The sequence below is a fragment of the Schistocerca serialis genome, chromosome 5 (assembly GCF_023864345.2).
Source record: "Schistocerca serialis cubense isolate TAMUIC-IGC-003099 chromosome 5, iqSchSeri2.2, whole genome shotgun sequence".
Lineage (NCBI taxonomy): Eukaryota > Metazoa > Arthropoda > Insecta > Orthoptera > Acrididae > Schistocerca > Schistocerca serialis.
The window spans coordinates 579,096,960-579,122,605 of record NC_064642.1 but is presented as its reverse complement, the minus strand read 5'-3'; the positions used below and the strand labels follow the sequence as shown (position 1 = coordinate 579,122,605).

At 42.4% G+C, this 25,646-nt stretch overlaps 1 protein-coding gene across 1 annotated transcript; it reads left to right on the top strand.

Moving 5' to 3' along the window:
• Nucleotides 1-646: 646 nt before the first annotated feature.
• Nucleotides 647-25,646, top strand: LOC126481213 (deoxyribonuclease TATDN1). The gene is made up of 6 exons (XM_050104814.1): nt 647-928; nt 1,052-1,231; nt 11,745-11,934; nt 11,996-12,199; nt 14,348-14,551; nt 25,480-25,646. Exons 1-6 carry the CDS (start codon nt 847-849, stop codon nt 25,586-25,588), a joined length of 969 nt encoding a protein of 322 aa, XP_049960771.1. The 5' UTR covers nt 647-846; the 3' UTR covers nt 25,589-25,646.

Genomic DNA, 25,646 nt, shown 5'->3' with positions numbered 1-25,646 from the left:
CGCTGGAATGGCAGGAAGAACAGACGACATAGGTAGAGAGGCTGCTACCCTCAATGAATCCGGCAGGCTTAGTGGAGGAGCCGCAGATTCCTCTGAGACATTCTAAAGCTGGCAGGCGCATTGCATACAAGTATCCCTACGTTCCCAGAACTCTGCTCTACCGCAGGAGGGCTGTGTGGCAATCTTCATCATCAGATTGAGCGCACAGTACATGTTGTTGTTTATTCCGTGAAAGAAAACTGGGATTGTTGTTTATTCTTTGTTTATATTTGTTTCTCTTTATTAAAAAACTTCTGTCTTTGTATGGTAAAGATTCAGCCTTTTGCGAATACAGTTATAGCTTTCCTGAAACAGTATTTGTCAAAATTAATTACATGGATACTGAGGAGCGCTACATCTCAAATGTTCATCAGTGGTCATGTAACATAGACTTTGGTTGTGTAAGTAAGGCAATGCCGCGAGTCCTCGGTTATACTTGACCTGTCCTATTTTACGAGTACACATTCTGTATATAATGTAATCAAACGGGGCCAAATAAAAATCAGTCAATCAACCAACCAGTGTACTCGCTCTCCTTCGTACGCTGGTGTAGTCCACTTATGCCTGACAGCAGACCCAAGTGGCGAATTTTCAGTTAAGTGGGCAGTGTTCTTCCACATATAAATTCGATGGTGTCAATCGAACGCCATCACTTTAGCTTTACGTGAAAACTCGACTTTATGCACATGCACCCGAGAGATACGGGAGTTTACTACTTTGACATACACCATTTCCCCTTGGAAATAGAAAGTATACTATCTTTGTTGCAGAAGCACGTAAACATTAAACATAAAGTTGAGATGTGGGATGAGAAACATTAGAATAGCGTTGGCAGTAAATAAGGTGTTGTCAACAACTGTTACAATGTGCACCAGCAGAAAGTTTATCGGTCAGTATTAAAAAACACCATTTTTACTCAAGATACTGTTTCTTTTCCATTCCTATATATTGATTAGAGTATTTGTATTAATTATCTACAATAATTGTATTAACTTTATGATACGTTTATCAGATATTGGTGCGAATCTCACGGACCCAATGTTTAGAGGAATATACCATTCAAAGCGAAAGCATGACGATGATTTTAACAGTGTTCTCGAGCGTGCGTGGAATATAGGTTTGGAGAAAATAATCATTACCGGAGGAAGTTTGAGTGAAAGCAAGGAGGCTCTTCAGTTAGCGAACTCTGATGGTAAGTTAATGTAAATCTGTTGTGTACTATTCCCACGCATCACCTTCCTTGTCATTTGAGTTGTGTGGTTAAAGTTACGCATCACCTTCCTTGTCATTTGAGTTGTGTGGTTAAAGTTAGTCCGGAAGAATGTATGTCGTATTAGACTTAGAAAACAAATAGTATAAATAATAATACCCACCATGAACCACACTCAGCAAACATATGCGACGCCGAGGTAAAAAAAAGAAAGAATAACGAAATTTTAATGTTGAAGTGAAGAGAGCTGTAGTTTTGACATGGTGCTATAGAGACAAAGGCATGTAATGCGTAACCGTTGCTGCTGCGTGAAATAAGCTCCAAAGCTTTCAGACTATAAATGTGGTTCGTTGGATTTAGAATGCTAGACATCGATGTTATTAATGCAAGATGATTATGTTTGATGTAGCAGTCCAATAGGCTTGCAGCATGGCACCTTAAAATTCCAAGGGTGTTCCCAGCAAGAGGCAGTACAGTCTGGCTATTATGATTGATGATCTTTATAAACTGAACGTTCATCAACTGCCACTGTGTTTCGAATTTGTTGTGTGTCTTCATTTAACAATGTTTTCGTTGTCACCATCCAGTGTTGAGAACTATGATAAATATGAATACATAAAGTATCTCGTGTATTTACCAGGTTGTAAAATAATATACACAAATCTCGAGTAGACTATGTTAGGTTCAGTGTATGCAGTAGGTATATATTATATGTATTACAAAGAGGTAACATGATTGATATGTGACCTGAGCCTTCCTGGCATAAATGTTCTCGGGAGTCCAGCCAGATACGATCGTCAAATGCCCACAACGTTTTGATGAATAACCGTTCCATGATCATCATCAGATGGTGCTGATATAAAAGTCTGTTCACTCTCCGCCGCTAGTATTTACCCCTTGTGGCTCCAGGTGCGATTCCATGTGCCGATGGTGTGCAATTCAGAGTTACAATCTGTGGAGTGAATACCAAATAAATCCAATGTGCGCACATTCTCCGAAAATGTGGATAGGGGTTAGTACTTGGATACTCTGTTGCTTCAGATTTCCACAGGAACAGCTGCATCTCATATGCCTGTGTGTTAGTCCAAACCGCCCTTGCTGGACAGACCATGCTACTCTCTTGCTGGAAACACCACAGCTCTTCAAAGGACCTTAGAAAATCAATTTCCCCGTTTTCAAAGACCATTAGTACTCCACTGGTTCATACCTTTACCCAGTTTCATGCTGCACAACGTTTCACAAGCTAAGGCATATAGTAAAACATTGATATTGTGCATTCAAGCCTGCAGCTGGAAAATTTACCAACACATGCAACCTTTTGCCTTCCATAATGTCTTCGATTACTGACCTGTGATAAAACGGTGCCAAACTGACTTCAGTTGGTTCTGTTATGTGCAATAACTTTTGGGCTCTCCGCAGTCAGGTAGAAACTACTGCAGTGGCAATAGTGTGGAGCTTAATTGCCTGTCTATGGCATGGAATAGAGCTCCCTGCAATGTAGTTGCTTCTAACCTTGCATCATTTATACTTTCCTCCAAAACCCATGGTAATCTGGCTACAGCTACTCACCCATCCTGTGTGTGATATTGGTTCTGTACCTTTCTAGATCACTATTTACATTCTACTTTGTGCCTTTTGTATATTGCATCAACTCTGTTGCCAACTCTCATACCATCCTCACATTATTCAGTGCATTCTGCTCAATGTTGACCAGTTTAGTAGGCCGAAAGTCTACCTTGTACTTAGTAGCGTCCGCTACCATTTGCACCTGCCCCACCGTGTTGTTCAAATTATGAATATCCCCGTTGTCTGCTGTCACAAACACTGTTTCCAACAGTTTCCCACATGCATTTACCCATCTTCTCTTTTTCCAAACTAGTGCTATCAGTATCAGATCAGTCACCTACTCCCTCTGTTTACTATAAGAGCTGTAATCTGCAGTATTATTGGTGAACTTCTGCTAGAATTCTCATTTTTCTGTACCTCTTCCTACAGTTCCAAAAAGATACCTTCCAGACATTGAAAGTTGGTATAAACGCTGATCGATGATTTGTTAACAATATATCCTCTTGCCTTGAGAACACTACTCTAGATTCAACAGGCTGGTTCTGTAATCCACCACTTCTTCCCTCTGGAAGAGGTGTAGCATCAGCAAGATTGCCAAATTATTTCTAGCTGCCCCTGCTGGCACACCAACTGAGCTGCATGTATCCTGATCATTCTTAACTACTGACTCCTTTGCTCTTGTATTGTCTGTCACCTGCAGTGATGGAATCTGTGGCAGAGCGTGTACCCCTCCACTGAAAGAATTGACTTGGTTGATATGAATAACTTCTCATCACTTTCCCTCCCTTATTAAAAATGCAGATGCATAAGAAGAACACTATAAAAAATATAATAATACCAACTCCTAACCTAATCAGCACAAAACAAGAAACAAACTGCCAAAACACAGTAGTATGAACCCCAGTGGTTCAGAAACAAGACAAAAATGCATATTGAGATAAAAGAAACTAAATACTGTTTACCTATCATGCAGTCTTAGATCATATGGCATGCTGCATGTATTCTAAACATTCTTAACTACTGGCTTCTTCGGTCTCATGGTCTCTATCACCTGCAGTGATGGAATCTGTGGCAAAGTGTTTGCCACTCCACTGAATGGTTTGACTTGGCTGACATGAATAATAATGTCTCCGTTGGAAGCTGCACCTTCACGTGTATCAGTGATTTCACCTCTATCACTTGGTATGCACCATGATACTTAGTTAAAAACTTCTGTGTTGTGTTCAATAGTATATAAGGGTTTGTCACTAAACCCTGCCGGCCACCTCAGTATAGCGACAGTTTCCCAGTACATTGCCACAGCCATTCCTGACAACCTTTTGCCTAACCTCTCTTAACCATTGCACACTTGTTCAATTCATCATTAGCACCTAATTTAGGTTTCAGAACCTTGAAAGGAGATGGCATGTTCCTACACTATACCACCCCATATTGTGAAAGAGCTGTACCTATGTGTACTTCACAATTACTTGTGGAGATGACATATTGAAGATATGTCTCTCAATTGTCATGCTGATTATTTACGTAAAGAACGTTTTAAAAACTCTGCACACCCATTCACTTGTGGATGGAAACGGCTAGTGCAAAGTTTTCAGATATGAAGCAGGCGACACCACTGCTTCAACACATCTGATATAAAATTTGTAGCCCTTCGGGGCTCAGCATTCATTTGCTAGGTACGGGCTTTGTGACACCGGGGTTACAAGGCTGGGGACTGGTAAGCACTGTCAATCCTCAGTCACTGTAAACTCTGGGCATGCTTCAGCATGGCAGTGGAACATTGTGTCTCATAGGGAATGAAGATCTTACTTGACCACCTGGATTACAAGATATATACATGTATAAAAACCACACGTCTCAAGGTTTGCTGTGTGCCAGTGAGATGCAATGCTGTTGAGGTAGAACAGTCATTAGTGGGCAACTTCTGGGGAAGCTGCTGCATCTAGGTTGTATAAGATTACTCAGGCAAGTGGGGTTCTGACAAGTGGACCCTTATTTCCCTAGCTGCTCGAGGGACCAAGATAGAAACTTGAAGTCTCCTCCTTCACCTTTCAGTGGTATGGGTGGCTGCTGGTAGGTATCAACATGCAATGTAAGAGATCTCATGTGACAAGTCCTCCAGATTCTAAATTTCTTGTGGGTACTTCCATTTTTTGTAACAGAATCCATGCTGTATGTCAGAAAGTGCTTTTTGTAGTTTAGCAAAAGAAGGGAATCTTCTAGCAAGTTCAGTAGCACGACATTCCCAGAGCACGTGAAGGGGGTATCCATTGCTTCAGCATGTGGCCCTATGTCTCCAACTCAATATGCAGTTTTAAATGCCAGTGCTTTGGGCCCACCACCTTAGGATGTAAGGGAGAAGCTATTTGTGACAAATGTGGAAAAGCTGTCCACAAAGCAGTCGGTTGTTCGTCTCCTCTGAAGTGTGTGAACTGCTGAACTGCTCTGGGGATCATGCTGTCTAGAGTAGAGACTGCAGAACAACAAAGCACATCCTGTTCCTGTGTGGTGAGGCCAAAAAGATGTATAAGGCCATGCTGCCCCCCCCCCCTCTCCTCCCCTCCCCCCCTGGTCCCCAAAACACACACACACACACACACACACACACACACACGCTACCTCATTTCCTTCATCTTTTAAAAAATCTCTTCAGAAAGGGCCATGGTTGCTGACATTGCAGGGCTACCTGCCCCTCCCATGGCTTGGTCTAGTCCATTGCTGCTACCTCTGCTGCAGTTTTGACTCCAAAGCCTCCCAAAGCTAAAAAATCAAAGGCAAATCATCAATCACTGACTGGGATGGGGAGTAAACAGTCTGGCAGTGTCAACATCCTTCTATCTGACGTCATTCATGATTCATCTTCCGAACCTATGGACCTTGGGTCAGTCTGGGGGGCACTCATCTCGCCCAAAGAGTGAGCCTGCACCCATTGTGGGCAGTCCTCCCTGACAGAAAGACAGGGTGAAAGTGCAACCACTGTGATAAATGGCTTCCATACTACAGTGGAACATTAATGGGTTCAGGACACATGTGGAGGAACTTAAATACCTAACACAAGAATGCCCCTGTGCTTGGTTTTGGCAGGAAGTGCATTTTAAATCATCTGATGCCCCTGTACTATGAGGCTGTACCATCCATTGCAATGATGACCTGACTGGGGTAAGAGCTAAGGGAGGAATTGCTGGATTTGTCAATAATGTGCACCACTCCTACAACTCCCCCGACCATTTATCTTACTGGGAGACTTCAATGTCCATTATGTATTGTGGGCCTCAACCCCTACTTGCCCTCAGGGTCAGAGTTTGGAGAGCACCATGACACCTCAACACCTCAGGAGCTGTACATCCTCAACACAGGGACTCCCACTCATTTCTGTACTACTACTACTACTACTGAGTCGTCCTCATCCATCAACTGCTCATTCTGCTCTCCAGCCCTTGAGGACTCTGATCAGTGGGAAGTCATTGATGACCTTCGTTCTGGTGACCAGTTCCCACTCTGAACACGTCTACTGGATGGAACCGTCCCTGAAAGAACACAGCCATGATGGATGATCAGCAGAGCCAGCTGAATGCTGTTCAGCCAGATGACGGTGTTTGAATGCCGTAACTGCATCCAGCAGTTGGTAGCCCACATCACAAAAGCGATCCACCACGCCACTGACATCTTTATCCTGAAGTGTATGCCTCGCCGTTGCCACATCCTCTGCACCCTCTGCCGTCCTCTTGCTGCCTACAGCCTCAGGCCCCAGTATGGATTGTGGCCTCCACCTGCTGTGGTAGCCTGTGGATTTTGAACTGCGCTCTGGGTCAGTCTTGATAAAAACAGCATCCTTTGCCCAGTCATGGGCATTACTCACTTGTGGCAAGTTGGGGGATGTTTCTGTTACCATCACACCTCATAAGAGCTTAAACATGGTCCAGGGTATTATATTCCACAGTGACCTTCTTTTGCAGTCTGACGACGAGCTGCACACCAATTTAGGGCGGAGATATTTTCATTTCGTCCGGTGCGTCCATCGGGGTCTGAGGGATAACCAGTGCCTTCATCTTGGCCTGAGAAGGTCAAGGTGATGGTGGACCGCTGTGACGTCAAGCCATATATCCCTTTGCCGATGCTGGAAGTTCGGCCATATGTCTTCCCACTGTACTTCCAGCACCATCTGTCAAGACTGTGGACGTCCATTGCATCCCAATACTGTGCCCTGCCTCCCATCTGTGTCAACTGCGGAGAGCATCATTCAACTCACTCGCCAGACTGCAGGATTTTACAGAAAGAGAAGAAAATCCTGAATATAAGACCCTGGACCGACTGACCTACACTGAGGCTAAGAGGAAATTTGAGCACCTACATTCTCTGGCTATGACCACCCCATATGCCGCCGCTACGAGAACAGTTGTCGCCCCATCAGTTCCTCAAATTCCTGCCGCCTCTCAGAACCAGGAGACTATACTTGCCCACGTACTTCGGGAGCAACACCTCCTCCCCCCCCCCCTCTCCCAACCACTGGGGATTTCAATCCCCACTTCTGAGCCAGAGAAGCGTAAGGCTTTTTCGGCTCCTCTTGCTAGAAAGGGGTCCCTTCGGCCACTCCCTTCCCAGGTTTCTGCTAGTGGGAAAGATGACACCCGTCAGTGGCTAAAGACCCCAAAATCAGCTGGCCGTAGGGTTTCACGCTCATCCTCAGTCTTGGAGACTGATTCAGTGAAGTTCTCCCAGCCAGGGAAACCCAAGGAACAGTGCGAGAAATCAAAAAAGATGACCTGCAAGAACAAGGAACAGGATTGCTGGGAGAGGTACGTGTCGACCATTGGGTGCCATGTATTATTACCATCGATGGCGTGCTATGTACCGAAGCAAATGCGATTTCCGAGCACTTTACTGAGCGCTATGCTCAAGCCTCTATGTCAGAGAAATACACCCCAGCCTTTTGCACCCTCAAACGGCAGACGGAAAGGAAAGTCCTCTCATTCACTACATGCCACAGTGAACCCTATAATGCCCCATTTACGGAGTGGGAGCACCTCAGCACACTTGCACATTGCCCCGACACAGCTCCTGGCCCGGGTCGGATCCACAGACAGATGATTAAACATTTCTCATCTGACTAAAAGCGCCATCTCCTCATCATCTTCAACCGTATCTGGTGCTGTTGTTGTCTTTCCATCACAATGGCGTGAGAGCACCATCATTCCTGTGCTCAAACCTGGTAAAAACCCACTTGATGTGGATAACTGTCGGACCATCAGCCTCAACAACGTTGTTTGTAAGCTGCTGGAACATGTGGTGTGTCGGCGGTTGGATTGGGTCCTGGAGTCACGTGGCCTACTGGCTCCATGTCAGGGCAGCTTCCGCTAGGAGCACTCTACCACTGATAATCTTGTGCCTCTAGAGTCTGCCATCCGAACAGCCTTTTCCAGACACCAAGGCTTGCTCTCGATTTTTATCCAGAATTTCCTGTTACTCCATACTTTCCGTGTCCAAGTTGGTGTCTCCCATAGTCCCCCCCATATCCAGGAGAATGGGGTCCCTCAGGGCTCTGTACTGAGTGTATCACTATTTTTAGTGGCCATTAATGGTCTAGCAGCAGCTGTAGGGCTGTCTGTCTCACCCCCTCTGTACGCAGACAACTTCTGCATTTCGCACTGCTCCACCAGTACTGGTGTTGCTGAGCAGCGCCTACAGGGAGCCATCCACAAGCTGCAGTCATGGGCTCTCACTCATTACGGCTTCCATTTTTCGGCCACTAAGTCGCGTGTCACGCACTTCTGTCAACATCATACTGTTCCTCCGAAAGCAGAACTTTACCTTCATGATGATCCACTCACTGTAGTGGAGACATATCAATTCTTAGGACTGGTTTTCGATGTCCGATTGACTTGGCTGCCTCACCTTCGTTAGCTTAAGTGGAAGTACTGGCAGCACCTCAATGCCCTCCGCTGCCTGAGCAACACCAGCTGGGGTGCAGATCGCTCTACTCTGTTGCAGCTCTACAAAGCCCTTGGTCAGTCCCGCCTTGACCATGAGAGTCTGGCTTATAATTCAGTGGCTCCCTCAGTGTTGTGTGTACACGATCCAGTGCACCACTGTGGTTTTCACCTAGCGACGGGAGCTTTTTGAACAAGTCTGGTGATGATTGTCATGGTGAAGGCTGGAGTCCTTCCATTGCAGATCTGACGTGCACAACTGCTCGTCAGTTATGTTGCACACATTTGTAGTTCTCCTGAGCATCCAAGTCACCATCTCCTTTTTCCGCCTGCGGCAGATCATCTCCCACATCGGTGGCCCAGGTCTGGACTAACGATTGCGCTTCGCGTGCGATCCCTTCTGTCTGAACTGGATTCCTTCCCTTTACCACGTCCCATCCAGGTCCGTCCGCATACACCTCCATGGTGTACACCTAGGCCACAGATTTGTGTGGACCTTTGGCATGACCCTAAGGACTCAGTTACTCCTGCCGATCTCCACTGTCACTTCCTCTCTATTCTTGACATGTTCTGGGGCTCTGAAGTGGTTTACACCAACGGCTCGATGGCTGATGGTCATGTTGGCTTCGCCTACGTCCACAGATGCCATTTTGAACAGCATTCCTTGCCCGATGGCTGCAGTGTATTCACAGCAGAACTGGTGGCCATCTTTCATGCACTTCAGTATATCCGTTCATGCCCCTGGGAATCGCTTCTTCCGTGTACTGACTCCTTGAGCAGCCTACAAGCTATCAACCTGTGCTACCCTTGCCATCCTTTGGTAGCGTCCATCCAGGAGTCCATATATGCTCTGGACTGGTCCTGTCATTCAGTGGTGTTTGTGTGGACCCCAGGACATGTCGGCATCCCAGACAACGAACTTGCTGACAGGCTACGTGGAGACCGCTTCAGAAGATGAGCATCTCTGAACCTGATCTGCTTTCTGATTTACGCTAGAGGGTTTCTCGGCTTTGGAAGACGGAATGGCATAACAGTACACACAGCAAACTGCGTCTCATTAAGAAGACTATGAATGTGTGGAAGACTTCCATGCAGGCCTCTCACAGGGAATCAGTTGTCCTCTCCTGGCTCTGCATTGGCCATGCTTGGGTGACCCACGGTTACCTCCTGCACCGTGAAGACCTGCCTGAGTGTCGGTGCGGTGCCCGGTTGACAGTGACCCATATTCTGGTGCACTGTCCCACTTTGACTGCCCAGTGATGAAATCTTGGTTTACCGGACTCGTTTATCTGACAACACCTCATCGGCTGATCTAGTTTTACGTTTTATTCGTCAGGGTGGGTTTTATCATTTGATCTAAGTTTTAGTGCATGTCCTTTGTCCCTCTGTGTCCTCTACCCTAGTGCTTCTAGGGTGGAGGTTTTAATGTGTTGCAGAGTGGCTGGCTTCTCCTTTTTTATTCTCATGGTTAACCAACCATGGTAATATGCTTTGTTGTTTTAATATCTTCGGCCGTTTCTTGTGTTTCTGTGGTTTTCTTGTCCCCTTTTGTCCATTTACATGTTTGTTGCCCTTCATTGTTCTTGTGATTTTCCATTTCATTCTGTTTAGAGTTGTCAGTCTCGTTTATTTTATTCTCACGCTTGTGGCGTTGTTTTATTCGGTACAAGGGACTGATGACCTCGTAGTTTGGTCTCTTTCCCCCTCTTTTCACACACACACACACACACACTGGAAACCAGAAGAAGTGGAATCAAGTCCCGGTCAGACCATAGATTTTATCAGTCTGTCTTTAACCCAGACTTCACCACTCAGTGATTTGAAGGTTCACCAGGAATGGCATGTGGTTTGTGTTCAACATTTTCTAGCTAGCTAGTTAGTTACATATTGCATATATCATTTGAATGATTCATTTACCAAGATGATGTGGAACAAGTCAGTTTATAGGGTATGTATACATGATTAGTGTTAACATTAATGAGCACATTATTTTCTAGTACTGCTCATCCAAATGCACTAAAAAGTAAGATGTTTTTTCCCTGTCTGCCAGTTTTTAAAGAGAAATTCATCCATGGAATGGGAGTTGTTGTCCAGGAGACATGAATTTAGGTTTGATTTAATACTTGCTTTGCTACTTATTAGACAGTTTGTCACTGGGCAAACGATTAAAAATTTTTGGTGCTACATATTGAACTCCTTTCTGAGTCACTGACAGCTTTAATAATGGATAATGTAGGTCATTTTTTCACCTAGGTTTTTGGTACAGACATCACTCCTCTTCTCAAATTGTGATTGATTATTTATGATGAATTTTACTAGCAAATATATGTATTGTGATGGCACAGTTAAAATGCGGAACACCTTGGAAAGGAACCTAAGTAATGACCACAGGTGTAGACCACATATTATTCTTCCTGGTGGCTTTCGTGCTATCAGTATTCTATTTCTAAGTCATGAAGTTACCCAGAAAAGCACTCCATAATATATTATTGAATCAAAATATGTCAGGAAGTTGATTAGTATCTTTGCAAGACTGGAAATCACATGAGGAGCAAAAGTAGCTGAACTTTATTATTTGATAAGCTCAGTAATATGCTTATTCCCATTCAATTTTTCATCAATATATACACGCAAAAATTTGGAGTATGTGAGTAGGATGTTGCATTTCTGTAATTTGGGGATCATATTTCTATTTACGTTTCTTAAACTTCAATAGGTTCCAATTGAAAGACTTGCACCAGGTTGCTGACCCACATAAAATCAATGTTATGATTCAAATTCCTAAAATTGTACCAGTATGAGAAGCACATTTCACCATATACTGGACTGGTTTCTATGGGTTACTGATCTGATAGTCATTTGAAAATTAATGTAGGGAGGTGCTAAGTATAATAGAGATGTAGGTACCAACCATCACTTTTTTGAGAAAATTGCTGTAAAACTTAAGATTTTTACAAACAAATATACTTTTGAAATGTACAAATTTGCTTACATTGTTGTAGAAAGATTATTCAGCACTGTGGGTTGTCATCCAACTCGCTGTGTAGAATTTGAAAAATTTGGAGACCCCAATGAATATCTGAACAGTCTTCAGGAACTTGCTATTCAAAATAAGAGGAAAGTTGTAGCCATTGGAGAATGTGGCTTGGACTATGACAGATTAGAATTTTGCCAGAAGGAAACTCAATACAGGTACTCCAGATACTCAAAATTACATTTCTTTAATACACAGTGTGTATATACATTGAAATAGATATTTTGAAAAACAGTTGGCCATGTGTGAATCCATCAAGCTGCCATTGTTTCTTCATTGTCGTAATGCTGCATCGGACATGATAGAGATCCTCCAGAAACACAGAGATGGCCTGATGGGTGGTGTCGTTCACTCGTTCGATGGCACGAAAGAAGAGGCAAAGGCCTTCCTTGATCTTGGATACTACATAGGTATAAATGGCTGGTGAGAACAATTTTGTACCATTATATTTTTTTATTCAGCTATTGATTTGACACAAATCTATATGTATTGTTTTAGAACTTTTTGAAACTTTTCCGCTTTACTTTTTAAACAAAGATGTTGTTCTGCATTATGCCACAATACATTTTAAGTTATTGTATGGTGATGCAAATAATATACTCATTACACACTTTTACACTGCTATGTAGTTGATAAAGAATGAAGCTGGAAATACAATGTTTCGATTAATGTTCTCCATATTCTGGTACCAACATTGTTGCCGAGGGAAGCAAAATGTAGATCTGGCAATGAGGACAGCACTTCATGGTGTTGTAATGTGATGTGAGAGAGATGAAGGTGGTCATGTACATAATACACACTGAAAATGTAGCAGTTATAATAACTTGAAATAGTGTGTTTTCTCTTTCTGTTAAGAGGAATACAGAAGTGAGCAAAACCAAAAGTTTTGATTCCGCATGTCTGCTTTGACCCGTGACATCATCATGATGGTAACACCCCTATTGCAAGACTATACAATATGGAAACCATGACATCACACATTATAACCACAAACGAACATATATAATATGTGAAATATTTAACTCCAGCGGTAGAACGAAATTAATGGGTTAACCATGAGAAGTAGAAGGTTTTGTGCAGGGGCAGACTAAATATACAACATTAAGAACAATGACACCTTTCCAAAACAAATATTAACCCAATAATGAAGCACACAAAATTCTCAGCATTCAAAAAAACCAGAAAATGCAGGGGGAAAAGGGAAAAAAAGGAGTGATATCATAAATTTTGCTTGCGTATGTAGCTCAAATGGAGATCATGATATTAGTAACCCACACAAAACTCAGTAACCTGGTTCACAAATTTCACTTGATCTAAATAGCTCGAACATATCCCTCAGCACCAAAAAACCCACATGTGACTCTGAAACCTGATACAGAAAATTTTGCTTGATGTATATGGCAGCTAAAACAAAGCCTTCAGCACCAAGAACCAACAGTCATTCCATTATCCATTACGTTCATCTACCCTGTCTTATCTAAAACTAAGTCTGCAATAAAACAAACTAAAACTCACTCTCATAACTAATGCAAAAAACATGAACTAACCAGTGATGGTAAACCAATATCCATGATACCTATCAACCACAATTCAATACAGTTACCAAACACTAACAAAAAATCCACAAAATTTTTGAAAACTCCAAAGATCACCAATTTTGATATTCAGAAACAACTATAATCATAGACACATACCATACACATCACAATAAAAAACAAGAACCACAAAAGAATACCTACCAATCAGAGCTGCCCCTCCACACACACACACACACACACACACACACACACACACACACACACACAACCTAAAGAAACAAAAGAAAACAAAATCATCTGCAATGAGTATAAGTAACTGTAGGAACTGGATCGTAGGCAACATATCTTCACCCACCTCAACAAGTAATAACCTACTCACCTATTCTTACATTTCTGTCATCGATAATTGATGAAAAAAATAGTATGAAATCTCTGACCATAAGATACACAGAGCACCATTAATACCAAACACAAAGATGAACTCATCAGCCACAACACACAAAATCAAACTAAATCACTAGCAAATGGGCAGGAACTTCCAATAACAATCTGACACAGTCAGCCCACAACATTAAATGAGTCGTTAATAGCGAGTCAAAACATAAACATCCAACACAAGAGTGTGCCACCACATACCCACCCCCCCCTTACACACACACACACACACACACACACACACACACACACACACACACACACACACACCACACAACACACACACACCTGGTGCTATTGTGTGCACATGATGATTATTGTTCAACACAGCTGACTGTACTTGCTGTGTGTCACTGTTGCTCTAGAAACCTACTTTGCTTGATCGTGCTATTCGTCTTCATGTATTTCAATTATTATTCACAGTTTGAAGCATTTTTAGAAATGTGTTGTGATAAGTTTTGCATCAAAGTATAGCTGTACCTAATGAATTGTAATTTTTCAGTGTTTGTATAATTTTAGTCAGATGTTTTTAGTATTTTGTATATGTCATGTATTTGGTTATGTAATCAGTCTTGTGCTTTTTATTATAATTCTGTAGCTCACTGAAGACAGAAGACAACCTGAAGACAGTTGCTGATATTCCTAGTGACCGTCTCTTACTGGAAACAGACTGTCCTTGGTGTGGCGTGCGACCATCACATGCTGGGTCCCGCTATATAAAAACTACATTTCCCTCTGTTAAGAAAGAGAAGTGGCAAGCAGGAAATATGGTTAAAGATAGGAATGAACCTGCAAATATTGTGTGAGTCCTACGAAAAAATTTGTAATATTTTATGTAATTATCTAACAATTTAAGTAATGGCAGTAGTAAACCCAACATCTCAGCATGTAGTTGGATAATTGAGCAGCCAATAAGAACATAAAACTGAGTTAAAGCTTTTGAATGGTATTCTCCAGAGTTGTTTAGCACAGGCAGTGTTACTGGTGCCTATCAGTTGATCAGTGTCTCAGCTGCTACCTCTACTCCTTCCATTATTTATATTCCCTGTGGGCCTTTCCATTATGATATTTATCATTTTAGAAACCACAGATAACTGAAAGTGAGATATTAGACAGAAAACTTTAATTTTTAAATTGGGACTCGTCCAGAGGAATATAGACATTCACTTAGCCCTCGCTCCATTTGTGAGTGGGACAGGAAATGGAATAACAAGTACCGTATTTACTCGAATCTAAGCCGCACTTTTTTCCGGTTTTTGTAATCCAAAAAACCGCCTGCGGCTTAGAATCGAGTGCAAAGCAAGCGGAAGTTCTGAAAAATGTTGGTAGGTGCCGTCACAACAAACTTCTGCCGTCGAATATACATAGCGCTACACAGGCATGCTTTGTAGGCAACGAGATAAATACTGGCGCCAAAACCTCTGCGTCAGTAAATAAATAAAAAAAAAGGTGGAAGACGAGCTTTTTTTTCTCCGCCCCGAGTTTCGACCACTGCATTTTCATACATTATCCAACGAAGTAAATACAAATTCCGTATTGTTCATCTTCGAAAGTAGCAGAATTTCAATGTACTACGAAAATTCGACTGGCAAGACTGTTGCTAATAGGAACCTGATGAAATGTGAATCACATGCAGTATTCTCTTCACCATAAGAATAATACGAATATAAACATTTTGCCATGTATTCTTTCGTGTTTGTTGCTATCTCATTTAAATCCTGTCTGCCTAATAAACTACGAAACTAGAGTGAGACAACAGCAAACGCGGAAGAAAATACGTATCGTGTCCTGTTTATATTCGTATTATTTTTATGCCTAATAGTGATACAGTCAGAAATGAAGCACGGCAACTGACCAGATTTTTAAATCTAAAATGATTAATTTCTGTGCAGAATTTGATGTACTAAAGAAGCGGCCGCAAAGATTTTCAAACGGAGAAAAATTTTCGCCTAACTCTCATTCAGAACATGTTCTATCATACGCAGTCTATTATTTGGTTCTTGTTGATCATTATCAAAGAAAGCAGCAGTGTAAGTAACAACAAGTAGCAGTCGCTTGCCATTGTTTCGCCAATGAGACAATTCCTCTTTTTTTTTTTTTTTTTTTTTTTTTTTTTTTTTTTTTTTTTTTTTTTTTTTTTAAAAAAATCGTAAGCGGCGGTAGCGCGCACAAAAGCAAGCCATGCCGCGGGCGGCGACAGTCCGTAAACACGCAATATCAGAATGCGACAAACAATGCATGACGCAGTACAGTAATGCATTTTCAGCTTAGAGTGACGTAAACACCTATAACAAAGAAAACGGCACTTATCAGATCAAAGCAAAATAAGCAATCGATTCAAACCAGACGAAGCACGTGAAAAAGGAAGGGTACCCGTATAAATACGGACGGAGCGCCTGACGCATAGCAATGGCTACCTGGTAAAGCTTAACTGCTAAGCTTACGACTCGAACCAAACTATTGTAGCTGTATCGTCTTTCATTCGACCTAAATTGTGTCTCATATTACAATGGACCAACTTTGTTTCGATTTGAAGCTGCGGCCTAAAACTTTTTTCTCCCCTTGAATTTCGAGTCTCAAATTTCAGGTGCGGCTTAGATTCGGGAATTTTTTTTTTCCTTGATTTCGAGTCTCATTTTTCAGGTGCGGCTTAGATTCGAGTGCGGCTTAGATTCGAGTAAATACGGTAGTGGTGTTAGGTACTGTCCATCATGCACCTTATTTTTGCTTACAGAGTATGACTTAATGTCTGTAAACATAGATGACTTAATGTCTATAAATGTAAATGACTTAGAAGTGTACAGAAAATAATATACGATGGTTTAATGAAAAGTAATTCCTCCACCTTTGTTAACTGGATTTGGATGGGAATATTTTAATAAATCAAACACAGAAATAATTCTTAGAATGTGATCTTTAATTACCAATATTCACTTTTCCACATAATCACCAGCGAATTGGATACATTCCTGCCAAGAGATGAAAATGTTTTTTGAAGCCGTCACAGAAAAAGTTGACACTGTGTTTCCACAACCACAGTCTCACAGTTCTCTCAACGTCTTCATCAGAAGCATGGTGATGTCCCCGCATATTGTCTTTCATGATCGGAAACAGATGAACGTCAGACAGTGCTAAATGTGGCAAATTTCAAGTATGTGCACTTTCATTTCAATCATCTGGGGTACCTATCGTTCACATATCTTCAGATAGCCAAGCAAAGCAATAATGTGATCCACATGTTCTTGTGACATGCCGATTGTGCTTGCAATTTCTCTCTGAGTGATATGGTGATTGTTCTGAATCAATCTGTCACATTTTACTTGTGAAACTTGGTGGTTGCTGTCACAGGACATCAAACTCTTTGTCACGCAGTTCAGATGTACCCGCTTCAACATCTTTAAACTTACTCACCCAACGCACAGTATTCGCATCAGCACAATCACCATAAACTGCTTTTATTCTCTGATGACTCTCCCTTGAAGTGACACCTCCAGCTGTCAAGAATTCAATGACTGCATGTTGCTTAAATCTCACTGACCGGCCGTCTTCACAGGGTCCCATACATTACACTGCAACAACACAACCGTTCAATGCTAAGGCTTCCCGCCAACTGTAGCTGTAGAGAAGAGGCTGTGGAACACGCCAGTACCTGCCACATACCAATTCTGCCAACTGTTGAAGAGTTATGAAGGTGGAGACATTACTTTTCAGTCAACCCTCGTACAAAGTGACCACATTTTTCACCATCATCATCTTGTTGTTTTTGTTGTTCTTTTCTCTTAATCGCACATTCCTTAACTCCAACAATACATCTGTTTCTCACATCTTCCTGTATGTCTCCTGCCTCTTACTGCCACGTCAAAACTCGAAGTTTTTTAACATGCCCATACCACCGTGTCTTTTCTATAGTCTGTTAGAATGGCTTCTCTTTCAATGTTTCTCTCATTGTCTCATTTCTTACTCAGTCCACTCCAGAAAGTCATATTCTGCTTTTTTGAAATTTTGTCTTGCTTGCTTGTATCCTGCACATCTGCCTTTTTCTTCATTACACACATTAGTCACAACCACATGACCACTCTCTCTGGCTGCTGAGGCCAGACTGCGAGCAACTACGCTTGATGGAAAAAGCAATCTGAGTGGTATGGCGAAGGAGGTGGCTGAATGGGAGGGAATGGGATAGCAGGGTGGGGGTGGGGGGCAGGAAAGTGCTGCTTGTGGGAACATACAGGGATGAGGTGGGGGAAGAGTAGAACAGCTAGGTGCAGTTGGGAAGTTAGACAGAGGGCAGGTAGGGGGAAGGAAGTGGAAAAGGAGAAACGTGAAAAGACTATAGGGCACTGATGGAATAGAAGGCTGTGCAGTGCTCGAGTGGGAACAGGGAAGGGGACAAATGGATAAAGGACAGTGACTAATCAAAGGGTTATAGGAACGTTGGATATTTTGCAGGGAGAGTTCCCACCTGCACAATTCAGAAAAGCTGGTGTTGATAGGAAGGCTGTGAAGCAGTCACTGAAGTGAACAACATTGAATTGGGCAGTACACTCAGCAATTGGATGGTCCAGCTATTTATTGGCTTTGGTTTTTTTGGTGGCTTCTCATGGGCAGTCAGGTTTTTTATTGTCAAGCACACATAGATTGCAGCTTAGTGGCTGCATCTTATCTTGTAAATCACATGATTGCTTTCGCAGGTTCTCCTGCCTTTGATAGGACAAGTGATACTTGTGAATGGACTGGAGTATGTGGCAGTGGGTGGATGTATGGGACAGCTCTCATATCTAGGTCTATTACATGGAGCCATGAGCCCCATTTCAGTTCATTTTTGCATTTCGCTAATGGCCGTTCTTCCTCAGATTTCATCTTGTTTCCCCGTATTTCAACCATTTTATCCTTTCTGTGACTTTTTCCACGTATTTTGGCACACTTTTGCATATTTTTTCACAAGTATATCTACATTATTTATTTATTTTTTGCATTTTTATTCTCCACCATGGATTCTTGTTTGTTCCACCTGCACCAATACAGAAAAGTTTTCTTATCCCTAGCCAGAACCCAGTGCCACATACTGTGCCTGTGTTGTTGCCTGGCTCCTGGAATCCTCCCAAATGGCCTTCCTATCAAATTACCCATCTCCGGCTTCAACCCCTCCTGCCACAATGACCTCCATCTCTTCAGATTCCACCAGTCCTCAACCGTCAAAAACATAGTACTACAAAACCATATATCAGGTCCAAACCTCCTTCCAGTACCTCCTCTCCATCTGTAAAACTCTCCTGCTGTGCAATCCCAAATTCCTGTATCCCATCTCCCATATTGAATCTCTTGCCCTCCAGGAACTAGTGCAGCATGCACACTGCCACCTTGAACAACTCTCCAACTTGTTCACTTTGTACTCCCACCTTGGACTGCTACTGTCTACCACTTCTACAACAGTGTCCAAATGTGCACCACATCATTTCATAGCTGACAAACCCTGTTTTACTGGCCTACTACATTTACCACACCCTATAAAATTCCCCGTGACCACCATACAGAATTGAGAACATAAACAGGCCTGAAACAGTCAGGAGCCTTTCCTCCAAAAGCCTTAATCCCATAGAAGTATCAGTCCTTTACGAAGGCCTTACCTTTTGCCCCGCTCCTACATTCAGTCATGCTGAACTTGTTCAAGACTTTCTTTCCTTCTCCAAAACACATTTTCGCCACCAACCCCTTCAATTAGGCTCAACTCAAAACCAATGTTGAACCCTGCTTGACTCAGTTCACTCCTCCATCCAACCATGATCCACCCCCATTGCCTCCAAGTGACCCCTGCTAACTTTCCAGAATTTCTGAACCTTGAGCCTTGGCCTACCATCATTCGCCAATCCCTCAATGTGCAAACTAACCTTACACCCACAGAAAGAACTGCAATCCACCACCTAAAAACTGATCCCAAACTTATAATTGTACCTGCCAACAAATGCTCCACCACTGTAGTTTTGATGCGCAAGGATGATCTGGTGGAAGAACTCCGCCAGCTGTCAGATTCATCCACCTACAAACCCTGCCACAATGACCTGATTCCAGAAATCCAACAAGATCTCCAGTTTCTCCTCAAAACCTTAGGCTCACCCCAGAACCTCTACCCAGAGTCTTATCTCTCTCCTCACTCCAACTGTGCCCCCCCCCCCCCTCCCTCCATGCCCTGCACTCCGACTTTCTACGTGATTCCTAAAGTCCATAAACCCACCCACACAGGACACCCCATTGTGGCCCATTACCGTGCTCGCACTGAGAGAATCTCTGCTCTCACAGACCAACACCTTTAACCTGTTATCCACAACCTACCCTCCTATGTAAAAGACACAAATCATTTCCTCCAGTAACTTGCTACGTGGGTAGGCACATATTTTTCCAAGCTAGTTTCCTGTGTCTTACGCTCTGTTTTATCTTATTGTTCTGAGTCTTTTCTTGACACCCGTCTCAATCTGTTACTGAGCGGGCGCTGAAGACCTTGCCGTCGTGCGCCCTTAAAACCCTCTCCATCCATCCATATTCCGTTCTTTTACTACGCGATGCCCTGCTTGGCACTGTTGATGCCACCTCCCTTTACACTAACATCCCTAATGCCCATGGTGTTGATGCTTTTGAACCCTACCTTTCCCAATGCCCAGTGGATTCCAAACCTACAACCTCCTTCCTGGTCACCATGTCAAACTATATCCTCACCCACAATTACTTCACCTTTGAAGGTATCACCTACTAACAAATCCATGGTATGGCAGTGGGCAGCTACATGATGCCATCCAATGCCAACCTATTTGTGGGTCTTCTAGAGGAATCCTTCGTAAACACCTACAATCCCAAACCCGTCACCTGCTTCAGATTCATTGATGACATCTTCGTGATCTGGATCAAAGGTGAGGATACACTCTTCAAATTTCTCCAGACTCTTGACACTTTTTTCCCCCATTTGCTTCATCTGGTCCCCCTCAACCCAAGAAGCCACCTTCCTCAATGTTTACCACTGCATCAGTATTTCCGTCCATATCAAACCTTCCAACCACCAGCAATACCTCCAGTTCAGCAGCTGCCATCCATCCATCCACTCCATACAAAGAAGTCCCTTCCATAATGCTTAGCCATCCATGGGCATCATATCTGTAGTGATGCGCAGTCCCTCTTGAAATACACCAAGGGTCTCGCTGAGGTCTCCCAGACTGAAATTACACTCCCAAGCTTGTACAGAAACAGATCTCCTTTGCCTAACCTCTCAGTTTCACTGTCCGGCCACAGAGAATCATTCCCCTTGTGACTCAGCACCACCCAGGACTGGAGCAACTGAATCACATTCTCCTCCAGGGTTTCGACTACCTCTCATCATGTCCTCAAATGATGAATGCCCTGTCCACTCTCCTTGCAAACGCACCCACAGTGCTATTTCGCCGCCCACTAAACCTACCCAACCCCTGCTCCCAACCCCTTGCCTCATGGCTCAGATCCCTGTAATAGACCTAGATGCAATACCTGTCCCACACATCCTCACACCACCACCTATTCCAGTCCAGTCATAGGCTTTACCTAGCCTATCAAAGGCAGGGCTACCTGTGAAAGTAGTCATGTGATCTACAAGCTAAGTTGCAACCACTGAGCTGCAATAAATGTGTGCTTAACACCCAACAAGCTGTCTGTCCATGAATGGCCACCAACAAACTGTGGCCAAGAAATAGCTGGACCACCCAGTTACTAAGCATGCTGCCCAACACAATGTTCTTCATGTCAATGATTGCGTCACAGCCTTACGAGCAACAGCAGCTTTTCTGAACTGTGCAGGTGAGAACTTTCCCATAATGCCCCTGGCCTGAGCTTCCGGTAGTCATCCACCTGTCACCTTCCCAGTTCCCACTCCAGCGTTGCACTGCCTTCTATTCCACCAAACTCCTCCTTCCCCGCCCTCCATCTAATCTCGTGACTGCACCTACCTGTCCTACGTTCACCCCACCTTGTCCCTATATGTTCCCACAAGCAGTACTTTACTGTCTCCCTCTCCTACCCCCCTGTCTCTCCCCCTCCCCATCGCAACCTCCTCCTTACCCACATGACTCAGATTGCTTCTCCCATCATGCACAGTTGCTTGCAATCTGGCCTCGCAGCCACAGATAGTGTGTGTTGTCTACTCTAGAAGGAGGTCTTTTGGCCAAAAGTTTACTTGTTTATTAGTTTTTTTATTGTGCCTGTCTACAACTCAAATGTCTCCACTATATGGTGAGTAACAATCTATCCTTTTCATAGTACTGTCATTATTCCATTCTGGACTTTCCATTACCTTCTTTTGCTCCAAATGAGGATGCTTACACTCTGGAGGAAACCATGGGCTTGCCTTCCTCTTTCACTAATCCCCCTTATCATTCCTTCCACTGTCTTCTGTTATGTGCCCCAGATACTTGAAATGTTCTCCTTTTCTGTAGTGCTTACCCTCTAATACTTGTATCCATTGCTACACTGCCCTCGTTCCTTGTTGTCACCATCACTCAACATTTCTTTGCGTTAAATTTTAATCCAAACTGTCCCACCACTTCCATACATTTAGCTTTTCTTATACCTCTTCTCTTCCATTCCCCACACCATTACATCATCTACAGACACCATTTCCTCCATATTTTCATCTTCTGTTTATGTTGCCACTCTGGTCATTATCTCCTGCAAACTGGGCAATGAAAAGTAGGTGTGATAGTACACTTCCTTGCTTCAGCCCATATTTTCTTTCTTTGTCTGTGAGGAATGTTTCCTGAAAGTTTGGCCGTACCTTTTTGTAACACCCTGTATATATTTTTGAGCGATGTAGCATCTATGTCACACAAATTTGTGCTCCAAAAAGATGAGCAACATAGGACCTATGTCGGCCATTTCTCAGATTTGTAAACATATTCCTCAGATTTGTAAACGTATTCCAATGTTTGGCTTATGTCTGTCATGTGTATATAGGTACTCTACAATGCTTGTACTACCATGAAAAACACAGATGGGAGCACCTGCCACTCGTATTGGCGACAGAGAAATACAGGCAACAGCATGTACTCCTAGCTTTACTGTGTCGGCATTCCCCTTGTCGCCACACGCCATGCTTCACAAGGTCACAGTCAGTACAGAGGACATCAGTTGCCTGCTATATGCTTTCTATTTATTTTCAGGATGGCCTTACAGAATAGTACAGGAAATAGCAAAGGGCTGACTAAACATCTAATTTCCCAGAAGCTGAAATAAGAGGAACTTCCATTTCGTAGACAAGACACTTTGCTGTTTGTGAAATAGAAAAACATTAGGATTGTAGTTCTTTTGACAACAAAACATAAAATTACTGCAACATCAGAACAAAACTGGGAATAACAGAGAAGAAGAAACCTATTTTATTTTGAATTGTATGAAAACACGGCTTGTCTGGATCACACTTGCTACTATACCTTTGAGGGGGAGCAAATAAAATGGTGAAAGAAAGCCTTTTTTTCTCATTTTTATGACCATGATACTAAATTGGTATGTTTTATGTAAAAATTCGAGGCCTACTAGCAGGCATCTTGTTGAATTCCATACTGGATTGGCAGTCATTTTGATAAACAAAGAAGGCCTGGTTGAATAAACTTCCACTAAAAATAGTTCACCTGGAAACAGACTCAGTGGAAGATATTTTCGTAATTTGAATCTGGTCACAATGGCCTCAGAGGAGGTATAAAGTTTGTACAGAAAGAATTAGGACAAGTTCTGTGAAACCAGTAAGAAAAGATACCAAGTGTTATTGTGAAGAATTTAAAATAGAAACTTTATTTTACAAAATCTTTGGAATTTTTCACAGCAAGGCAAAAGTAATTAAATAATTTTCAATCAAAACCCACATTTTCAAGCAGTTATATTTTTAGTACCAGCAGCTTCTAATTCTACCTACATTTAGAAAGCGAAGGACAAAAAATGAAAAAGAAGTCATTGTAAAAATACATTTTCATTTCAGTATGAAAGGCTATGTTTCTTCACAGTACTTCACAGAAAAAGGACCCCTCTTTCAAGCCGGTTTGGGTGGCCGAACGGTCCTAGGTGCTACAGTCTGGAACTGCGCGACCGCTATGGTCGCAGGTTCGAATCCTGCCTTGGGCATGGATGTGCGTGATGTCCTTAGGTTAGTCAGGTTTAAGTAGTTCTAAGTTCTAGGTGTCTGATGACCTCAGAAGTTAAGTCCCATAGTGATCAGAGCCATTTGAACTCTCTTTCAAATGCAATAAAATGATGTAAGCTCTGTGCAGTAGAATCCACTACACAAAATTCAGAAAAACCATGAAAAAGCACAGTATTGGCCAGTTGCTCTACACACTAGCTGCCAAGTCCTCAAAGTGTTAGTGTTCTATAATGCTTTGTGGAATCAAATAGTTGTCGTGTAGTAATTTAAACAAACCAAAATTCATTTAGCACAGCATGAGTGCACAAGTGGCTTGTCATGTCCGTTCGGAGTTTCGTCAACACATTACTTCCACCAGACTGAGATACCAAGATCCCAAAACTTCACACAATACATTTAAGTCCTCTGAGACTCTATATATGATTACATTAGTATTCCAGACCCCAGGTGGAGATGTATGAGCAGTACATAACTTTGTCAGGTCAGGCAGTGTCAGCCTGATTCTGAGTGGTTCCAAATGTCAGAGGCATATATCTCCTCAGTCACTTCCTGTAATTAACAAATACAAGCAAGAGCTTATTTTGGAAGCTCACTGTTAAGACTGTTCTAATAGTTTCCATCTTCAGGAAGTATAAAGTAGTGTCTCAGGAAGTCAAACAAAATATTTAGTACATGCTGTCCGCATGGCACCATTTGTATTACTTCACCAGACTCCAATTCCAGGACCAGTACAACATGGATCTTTAGTATGATAGGTTAATAACACACTGTATGTGAGACAGGGACAATGATGGGTTGTGAGACTTATTTTATACTATTCATATACTGGATATTGTCCCATGTGAGATGCACTATCAGGTGCTGTGCTACTGCTGGCAGAGTTCAAACTTTCACTTGCCAACTTGTCCATCAGCATGCACAGTGCTATGTGATGTGCCCCATAATAGTCATGCATTATAAAGAACCTAGTATCTTTATCAGCATTGGGTCTCATTATGTCACATAAGTACATTTTAATGGGTGTCCTTCAGTCGTGTCGTCCTTTGAAGGAGGGATATATTTTTTACAAATGGCATTAAGCACAGAGAATAGATATGTGTGTAACAATTAATTTGTTATATATGTGTCATTGTCATCTCATAAATGCATGCGTTGCAATAGAAGATGAATTGCATAAAGGATACTACCTAAAGGAGGTATTCTATCTAACCCTCCTGAAGGGGTAGAAGTTATTGGTCAAGAAAATGGTGAGCAAAAGCCTGCTGTCCTGCTCAGTAACTAATAAGTGCAAACTAACACAATTTTGAGATTGTATGGGTGTGATTATTAGTAGACCATAATATATTTAATAGTTATGCAGTGCATAGAATCTCAGAGAACCAACAGCATAAAAAAAAAGAAAAAGTTAAGTTTTAGATCTTGTTAGAAAGGAAAATGGAACTAGAAAGTCATTCCTATTTCTTTACTCTCCTATTTTATTTGTTTTAAAAATTTTTTCCTCATTTGTACTTACTTTTAACAGTCTCACAAAATTGTAGGTCTAACTGAAATGCTAATGATTAATAATACATTTTGTTTATTTACAGGCATGTTCTTGAAATTGTAGCCGCAGTTCGGAATGAAGATGCTGAAGAACTGTGTGAAAAAATTTATGAAAACACAAAAAAGTTATTTTTTGATCATTTGACTGAATAATTGTATTGGTTTTTGTAAGCCAGTGTAAAAGTAAAGGTACAACAGTGAATTTACCTTT

What these genes read in the sequence shown, in the direction of transcription:
- LOC126481213 (XM_050104814.1), top strand. Translation starts at nt 847, where the DNA reads ATGAGAAACATTAGAATAGCGTTGGCAGTAAATAAGGTGTTGTCAACA. An exon ending in CACCAGCAGAAAGTTTATCG is followed by an intron (nt 929 to 1,051) that starts GTCAGTATTAAA and finishes TACGTTTATCAG; the next exon opens with ATATTGGTGCGAATCTCACG. An exon ending in TCAGTTAGCGAACTCTGATG is followed by an intron (nt 1,232 to 11,744) that starts GTAAGTTAATGT and finishes ACATTGTTGTAG; the next exon opens with AAAGATTATTCAGCACTGTG.